This window comes from Bactrocera oleae, chromosome 3, assembly GCF_042242935.1.
Source record: "Bactrocera oleae isolate idBacOlea1 chromosome 3, idBacOlea1, whole genome shotgun sequence".
Taxonomy (NCBI): domain Eukaryota; kingdom Metazoa; phylum Arthropoda; class Insecta; order Diptera; family Tephritidae; genus Bactrocera; species Bactrocera oleae.
The window spans coordinates 94,337,105-94,346,811 of NC_091537.1; the positions used below are offsets into that span (position 1 = coordinate 94,337,105).

The following is a 9,707-nucleotide window of genomic DNA, read 5'->3' on the forward strand; positions in this document are numbered from 1 at the left end:
GTGCATTCCATTAACAATAACATTTACAATTAAACTATGTATATATTTGTCCGCTGCTATTTAAAAATATACTCGTACGAGTATGTATGTGGAACTATGCTCTTCCTTTAAAGCAGCAGATTATTATGTCACGTACTTAATTTCGTACTAAAACCTTCGGTCAAGTGTTGCTGTCGGATATGTTTTGTTGCTGTTTTTGCTGATATTGCAAATGCTACTCATATTCTGTAACTAAACTGTTTTATTACTTTCAAATTATATGAGTGAATAACTCAAACCGCTACTATAATACATATTTAAAGACTGTTGTTGCAAATAACATATTTTATAACTGGTTATTTTCAACCACTAGGCATTTGGAAATAGTTGGAATTTTGGCAAGTCAATTGCTAAAGAATAAAACATAATCATTAGTGTTGATACCGGACACACTTTTCGCATTTGAATCGCTAACTAGCAACAGAGATTTTTTTCTTTTACAGCTATACATATAAATACATAATTGCTTTGTAGTTTTAATATGCGTCATTAGCATTCGCAACTAAAGAAGTAAAAACAAATAAGGAACGGCTGAGCTCGAGTGGAACCGAATATCTTTTACTCTTGCAACTTGCAAAGATCGAAAAGCTAAGGTATACTTGATAACAATTTTCAAACAATTTAATAAAAAATATAACTTACACACACTGAACGACATGTTCGGTATAATGTTCGTTAGGATAATGAAAATCATTATATGTAGTATTTGGGAGTTGGGGTAATGCATGGGCAAATTCACATATTTTCGGCATTAAATTATAGTACATCCAATATTATACGTTCAGTTAATTTTGCTAATAGCCGAAGTTCGAAAATAGTTCTATTAGTCATATGGGGGATAAGGAACGTATTGACGCGATTTAATCCATTTCTGACATACAGGCATTATATTATCAAAAAATAATTGCAATATATTATATACAAGTATCTCATATATTCACCGATATATCCGGTAAAAAGTCAACAACAGGCACTGAGGTCACCATATTTGGTATCTGAGGACTTAAACAGTTAAAGTTATGATGGCATACCCCAAAGGAACTATTGGTGCAAAGTTTTAAAAAAAGGGTGTTTTTTAGAGGTATAGAACTTTAAATTGCAATAAAACAGCGATAGATTATTCGATTGACATGAATTTTACTTATCCGAAAGATAACCTTGCGGAACTATATTTGAAATATGATTTCTGGCATATGACCGCCACGGCTGGCACGGATGTCCAATTTTCGATGACTTTCTTTGTCCAACATTTGTTGCCGTATATCGGCAATAACACGGCGTTTGTGGCTTATGCGCATAGACCAATGACTTTACATAACCCCAGAGAAAGTAGTCTAGCGGTGTTCAATCACAAGATCTTGGAGCCAATTCACAGGTCCAAAACGTGAAATTAGGCGGTCACCAAACGTGTCTTTCAATAAATCGATTGTGGCACAAGCTGTGTGACATATTGCGCTGTCTTGTTGGCACCACAGCTCCTGGACATCATGGTTGTTCAATTCAGGAATGAAAAAGTTAGTAGTCATGGCTCTATACCGATCACCATTGACTGTAACGTTCTGGCCATCCTCGTTTTTGAAGAAGTACGGACCAATGATTCCACCAGCCCATAAAGCGCACCAAACAGTCAGTTTTGCTGGATGTAACGGTGTTTAAACATACACTTGAGGATTAGCTTCACTCCAAATGCGGCAGTGACAGTGGTACTATTACGCCCATCTACAATACCGAATTTCTTATAGTGGCAAGGACCGTGTGTACCAAGTTTCATCACGATATTTTTATTTTTACTGAAGTTAAAACTTGAATGGACGGACGGACGGAGAGACAGACACCCTGATCATTTATATATACATAACCCTATATCTACATATCACAATTAGTTTTAGGTGAGACATATAACAGTTAGTTGAACATAACTACTATACTCTGTAACAACATGTTGCATGAGTATAAAAATATTTTAATTTTTTGTGCAAGAATTATTCATATTCGCACACACATATGGTACATTCATCATATATATGAATGTAATAAAATGCCTTATAAATACACATAAATATATATATATACATATAAATAAAATAGTGAAACATATATGGATGTCAAACCCTGACCTGCACTTCAACACGTTAAATGCGCATGAATAACAACTATGATTAGCGTGCTGACTACTAGGAACACCGACAGCGACGTGTTGTGTAAAATAATTAGTCAGTGTTTTACTTGTTTAGGTACGTAGATATGACTTTAAGGGAATTTCTTTTTGTTATTGTATAATTTTTTTTTCAGTTTTGATAATATATATTTGTTTGGATCATTTGAAAAACCAGCTTTGCATATTAATCATAGTAAGATATACACAAATATCCGTTAATCGTTCAATAACTTTAGTAGAAGGTCAGAAAAAGTAAAGAGTTTTCCAGTTTTCGTGTTTTGTATGCTAATTAATTGCATAGACCTATTTTAGAGGTATACCATATACTTATAAAGAGTGCCATTGAAAGTGACATTTTAGATATCGGAAATTTTGGATTAGGAAGTACATTCATACATGCTTAAATGTAAACATTACTATGACGTTGAAAGGCGAATGAGAATATGACAGATACTACCACTAATACAAACAATACGTTGATGATTATTAGTCGCTTTACAATGACAACCAATCCTTTTGCCTTTTCCTACGAATGTATGGTATGCATACATACATACATACATATAAACAACATTCGCAATCACTTAGGGGAGATCGGATCATTTAGATTTTTATTTTTAGAATAAGAAACACTGCAGACAATTCGTTCAAAGAGTATATTTTAATGCATATATGAAATTTTTTTTTAATGATTGAACGACAGAAAGATGTTGGAAAATGGCGAAGGCATCCATGTTGCAGTGGAACGTGTCGCAACTGATACCGTCCATTGGCGTGAAATTAGCATCCGTAATTCTTAACTTTAACAGTGAATATATGTATGTAAATATTTTGTTAATTTTTATACCTTTTTACCCTGTATGAACCTCAGAAAGCCAATGAAATCTAAAAATTATTAATTTTTCCTTGTTTGAACTTTAAAATCGATTTTCATTTATTCATATCAATGATTCACTAGAATAGTTTTCCATGCTTTACAAAATAGAAGTTGAATCAGATTAATATGCGAAATATGGTAGTTAACCCGCAATCGTGCACGCGCTTGTCTATTACCCGAAATGTCTTTTGAACCACTTGGAAATCAAAATTAATATTTTACGCATATAATTGTAGATATGTAGGTTTGGAAGAGATTAGACAAAAAAATAACTAATCGATTTTTTTTCGATTTAAAGGGTTACATGGGTTTCACGGCTTTAAAAAAATGGTTATTGTCTGATTTAATTCTATAACAAGTTAATCCGAGTAATAGTTTTGGAGATATAGCCTTGGAAAGTTGCGCGCCAGTAAAGGAACGTATTACTTATAATATTATATCACCAAAATATCATAAGCAAACAAACATCAAAAGAACCGTATGTTTCAGTAAACTAAATATATCATTTCAGTAAACTAAATATATCAAAACAATCTTTCTTTAAATGAAGATAGTGTATCAAATATTAAACAAAATACATCAAAATAACCTTATTTTAGGCCAAAGGATATACATACATATGTATACATATTAAAACAAACAATATATTATATGTATGTAAACAAACTATCAACTATCAATTTTTACATTTGTGTTTTTCCTTCGTCCAATACCTACTTTGTTTTCTTAAGTAAAGCACGTATTTTTTTAAATTTTACTTTTGATGATCCTGTAAGAATTACTTCTGCTTGGAGGCACCTTTTTTTTGGGAGACTGCGAAAAGACGTCGTAATGGCTGAGTTTAAATATTATGTTTAATTTTTTATATGGAAAAACAATTATTGAAATAAGCCGTTTTTTGCTCGACAAAACCCATGTAACCCCTTAAATGATCGGTCAACCTTAAACTTTTAACCTGATCTGACATGTAAGAAATTCAAATAAGAGGTCTTTTGGATATTTGCTTAGTGGAGGTATTGACAACAGACAAATATTGCCTAAATTTAAAACGAGGATTTTAAAGCATTACCAAGAGCCGTTAAATGATAACTGAGTAGAAAAATCTACAATTTTTTTGGTTTTACTCAAACAAATCGCTGTATAAATTGATATGCATTTAATATTTTGAAGCGATTTGTGTACTTTAATTGATTACTTTAAAAACCTTATTATGCTCCAACACTAATCTTACTTCTCTCACTACTCAGCCAAAGTTTAAGAAACGATCAAAGTCTAAGAAAGTCAAAGTGTCCCATTTAATGAATTTTTCAAGTACATAAGTCATTTATAATTTCAAGCAACATTTATTAATTTAAAAACGGTGTTTAAATTCTGTATATAATCCTACATCTGGGTACTAAGTGCATGTAAATAAATATGTTTATGTAAACATTAAACAAGTACAAACATATGTATGTATATACTCATTACTTTGCAACAGAATATGCCAGGTGACCAAGAAGGTGACGAACAATTTTAAAATTTTACTCTTACAGTCAATCGTTTTGACCAGGAGCAAGAGCAAACTGCTTTAACAACCGCCGAATGTTGCAAAATACAAAAGTATCAGGGAAGCAGCAAGACAGTTCATCTTAACTTTAACATCCAATTAAATTATAGTGTTGAGAAATTGTGACAGTATTGTTTCATAAGTAAATTTCGCATTATTGTCTCCCTTTATTATACAATAACAATGAACACTTTTGTAGAATTCATTTTATTACACTGAAGCACGAGACACATTTTATGAGCAGCAAAATCATCGGCGAGCGTCGTCGACCATCGACTGACTACAGTGCACAAAGCATAAAATAGAAATCAAATAAACTTATTACTCAAACAAATTTTGTGGAAGGCGCGTGCGTACACAATTAAGGTTTTTCTTAGTAAAAATGCAAATGTTATCTTCAACAAAATTTGAGCACACTGCTGAGCAGTTGGACAAAATCCAGGAATTGTACAATTTAGTGGAGTGTGAGTGTAATAAAAAACATACAGTGGAAAATATATAGGACAACAACGATAAAAAGTTTATGTCGAAATATTTTGTAAAGTTAAATGTGCTTTGAAATACAATATAAATGATAAGCATGATATTTCAAATGTAAAATATCATAAATATAACGATAATACCGATCTAGATCTTGAGATGAACCAGAATTGCAATGATATATGTAATAAGAACATACATACATACAGGGTCTACCAACAAAAACGACGTGATGCTAAAATGAAATAAAACACTCAAATTTGGTCAAAATGGGTTCTGTTTTTGTTTGTTATGCAGATAACTTTATGCCATTAATGATTTGAACAACTCATCTTTTTACGCTTTTCAAGCAACAGTGGCCATTTTTCTTAGAGAGAAACACTGAAAGCTAAGCGTTCATTGTGGCATATCCTTTGTTTTCTGCGCTTCGTTGTTTCAGTATGAACCAGGGATAATGGGATGCCCAACTCTTTCCATAACATTTTCGACTGTAGCCAGAACGGACAAAATAATAATTTTTCGCCATTTAAATTATAATACCCAACATTCATTAAGATTAAATATTATTATATATGTATCTGTTAAACATATGGAAAACTATTTAAATCCATATTTGTGATTTTGTAATATATTAAAACAACTGATTTTTGAACTTTCAATACTTAAAGAGTGAAAAAGTTTATTAACTCTCAATTAGTAAATGTTTTTTATGATTTTCAATTGACAATTAAACTACGAAGCATGACGCCACAAAAGATTTCATCACATACATTTAAATTTAGCGTTTTCTTTCATTTTTATTGTTTTACAATTTTTGTTAGTGATCTTCAACAGCGGCAACAAATCTCTTTGTTCATTCATATTTTTCTGTAGGATTTCAATCTGGCCGTCCCTCTTTTTCCAATTGCTAAACGTCAGACATCCTGAACTTTGACAATTGCCTGAGTTCAGGAGGTTTTGATGTTTAGCAATTGCGCTTTCATTTCCAGTGAGAGATGAGTTGGGCATCTCTTCACGCTGGTATGAACTGTCACGTAAAGCGAGGAAAGTTGTATGTGATATGACTGTGATAAGACTCATATCGGTATTTCATGCCTCATTTCGAAAGAAATAAGCTCCTGCCGCCGTGCCACAATCCGCACCAAACGGTAAATTTTTGAGGATACAACTGTTTTTCCTTAACCACACGAGGATTTTACTCACCCCAATAGCGACAATTTTGTTTGTTGACGAAGCCATTTAGCCAGAAATAGGCCTCATCTGAGAAGATGATGAAAACGTGAATTTGCGTAATAATATTGAACAATTTTTAAGCGTTGTATCAAAGCGATACGTGGGATGATGAAATGGCAAACATTACTGAACACATTGACAAAATTTGACACAAATCCCTAAACAAACATGGCCACCACGAGCTGTCAGATCAATTTTATTCCTATAGGTAGACACTGTACACATTGAGTTATGAATTTTTATATTTAATATTGATCACTTTTTTATTTATAACTGATCATCTAAGCACGAAATTTTAGAGCCAAATATCTTATTTCTTAAAAGTTTGTGTTATTAGATCTGAAACATTTTCAAGTGAAACTCTCTCATCCCAACATCTAGCTTCCAATGAGTTGGATATAAGCGCCGATGATATTCTGCTTTCCAAATTTCTGACATTTTCTGAATGGCAAGTTGAACGCGCTTATGAAGCCATCAATAGGTATTACAACTTTAAACTACATAATCCCGAATGGCTAGCACATCACGAGGTACATTACTTTCGGGATCATTTTTATAAAACACTCAGCAAATACATTATGCCTAAGCCAGACAAAGACGGGCGTGTGATTTTTGTGTCGAAAACAGGTAAATTCAGTTAAAAAATGTTACATGTTTTTTTATTTTTGATTTTAAATTATAATTTTCACTTTTTATAGTCGATGCATTTAAAACATTCCCTAATTATATGTACGACATTATAGAAATGGATGATTTAATATTCGAATCGGTTTTACTATTGCCACAAGTGCAAAAATATGGAATCACTGTTATTAGTGACTTAAGTGGGTATGTAAAGACTTAAAAATTTAAAACTGCCGTGTAATACATCTTTACATATGTACGTACGCTCACACATATGTAGGTACATATGTACATATACATACATATGTATGTATATATTTTTGTTCAATTTATAAAGTAAAGATATTTTTATAGCTAACAAAAGCACTTTTCTTATAAAATATTTAAAAATATAAATAAATTTTATTACTTACTTGCAAATTCACTCGAATTAACGACATTCATAAAATTCATCCATCAAGAATACATGTGCATTCATTCATTCAATTTTTTAGTACCAACAAACGATTTTTGCGTTTTGCCTCCCCTGCCATGGCCAAAATGGTGAATGCCAAAAATGATGTCATGCCGTTTACATCACGTATTGTACATGTCATACAGAAAGGCATGTTTTTGAATGCCACAACCAATTTGATGATGTCCTTTGCTAGTAAAGAGTTCAAAGACCGTGTAAGTAAATAATAATTATAAAAAAACACATATTTTATACTTTTATGTCATTGGAATATTTTTTCTTATTATTTTTCTTGGTAGATACACATTCACGATGGCAAGAATTTTGACAAACTGCGAAACATGGTGGGGTATGAAAATTTACCGGCGGAGGTGCGTATTTAATAATTTGAATAAATATTTGAAGAAATAGGTATTTAAAAAATATCTTTTAAACTACGTAAAATGAGTCAACTATTGTAGCAAAATTTAAGGAAATTATGCAACAAATTTAAGTTCTAGTGTGAAATACGTAAATGAAATTAATTGTTCCTTAATGCCCAACTTTTATTTTCTTAAAATTTCACAGTATGGTGGCCCCAAAGAAAATGAGCTGGATGTAAACATATTATACGAACACTTGTTGAGGCACTCGACATATCTCTCGAAACTCCAAAATTACAGAAGAAAATTTGTAAATTGAATGTTAATATATTGTAGTTTATTAAGCTAGGTATTAAGTGGTCATCAGGATTCAATACTAATTTCAACTCCTTTATAGTGTTTTATAGTTTAAATTGTGGTTTCGTAAAAAATAAAATAATAATAATAATAACGAGATATTTTTTCAAGTAATTGGAAGAGAGATATGAATTTTTCTATCCGATTATAAGAAAAAAATAGAGAACTGTTAAGCGGAGGGCCTTCCCTTACAATTAAGCGATTATACTTGGAGAGATTTTCGTAAGGAAGCCTAAGAACATATTTTTCAACCAAACAAAAAAATCGGATTTTGACCCACCCTAATATATATAAACATCATCTATGCACAACTATTATAACGGTAATAATCTATAACAACTGATTGGTAACACAAAGGCATCCAACAAATTTCGAATATGGAACCATTTGTTGAACGTTTTACCAAAAAAACAGGTAAAGATATTAAATGACTGGTATAATGTTATTGGATTCATGTGTGATTAATTGATAAGCCATTTTTTTAACAGTATTTCAAAAAAGGTAAAAGCGGAAGTTTATTTACCTTTCTAAAAGTTTGAAGTTTATGTTTCTCAAATTTTCCAAAATTCCTCCTTCATCCAACATGAAGCATCGCAAAGCACGTATTAAACAGCCAAATGTGGTCTCTCAATCAGGATTCAGCCGCAAAACATATACCATTATATGAGTTCTTTAACAAAAATGCATAAAAACCTTAACACCTTTTTCAAATTCCATGTTAAATTACTTCACTTAATTCATAGTAAGTGAATATTTATACACGCTGCACTAATAAAATTATGAATTACTTTTTGTTAAGTTTTTGACAGTTAGAATAATTTTACATTTCTTAAAGTATCGACATGTTTATTTAACGCTTCTTTTGTAATACATCCATTGTTGGAATACATTAAATTCACATACACATATATATCGTTTATTAACACGGCACGCAATTAAAAGCACTTTTACAAAGTTCCATAATGATTTCATTTGAATATAATTAATGTAAGTATGAAATATTTATTACCTTTCAGCTGTCAAACTATAAAGGAAATAAGAATAGAGAAGACTACAGCAATATCCCAATTAGCCAAAGCGGTCATTAACGTAATTATTATTTTTTGTAACGATAAAAACGTTTTAAAATTCCAATGAACACTCAGATGATTCATTTACATAGGTTTAAATTAATTATTCTCATTAAATTTATATACTCATTTGTTAATATTACTCCCGTGCGGCTAAAGGCCGCCTACGCAATGAGGAATTCATTAAAATAAGGAGCAAATATAATTGTTAATTGGGTTAATATTCTGTTCCCCTCCAAAGTAATCGTAGTTGGATAGAATTAGATAAGGTTAATTATTATTACTTGATTATATATGTACATATATTAATGCTAAATAAGTATTATAATTCTTTCACTCATGCACCCCCTGTTGAACAAATGCGCGAGTAGTTTTTAGTTAAGTCAAACACCATCATCGGTGTAAAAACAAAGATGTCACTGGAGTCATATACTGTAAGCAATTCAGCAATTGGCTGAATTGTTGTTTTCGACGCCATTTTTGTTTTCACAAATTTGACGGGAA

At 31.4% G+C, this 9,707-nt stretch overlaps 1 protein-coding gene across 1 annotated transcript; it reads left to right on the plus strand.

The window, feature by feature from the left end:
• Positions 1-4,701: 4,701 nt before the first annotated feature.
• LOC106621268 (alpha-tocopherol transfer protein) lies at positions 4,702-8,227 on the plus strand. The gene is made up of 6 exons (XM_014240036.3): positions 4,702-5,087; positions 6,718-6,963; positions 7,035-7,164; positions 7,455-7,629; positions 7,714-7,785; positions 7,982-8,227. The coding sequence occupies exons 1-6, from the start codon at positions 5,006-5,008 to the stop codon at positions 8,093-8,095; spliced, it is 819 nt and encodes a 272-aa protein (XP_014095511.3). The 5' UTR covers positions 4,702-5,005; the 3' UTR covers positions 8,096-8,227.
• Positions 8,228-9,707: the final 1,480 nt, after the last annotated feature.

Bases quoted from the DNA above. Each gene is read 5' to 3' on its own strand.
- LOC106621268 (XM_014240036.3), top strand. From the start codon at position 5,006: ATGCAAATGTTATCTTCAACAAAATTTGAGCACACTGCTGAGCAGTTG. The intron at 7,165-7,454 runs GTATGTAAAGAC...TCAATTTTTTAG, and splicing joins GTTATTAGTGACTTAAGTGG to TACCAACAAACGATTTTTGC. The intron at 7,630-7,713 runs GTAAGTAAATAA...TTTTCTTGGTAG, and splicing joins GTAAAGAGTTCAAAGACCGT to ATACACATTCACGATGGCAA.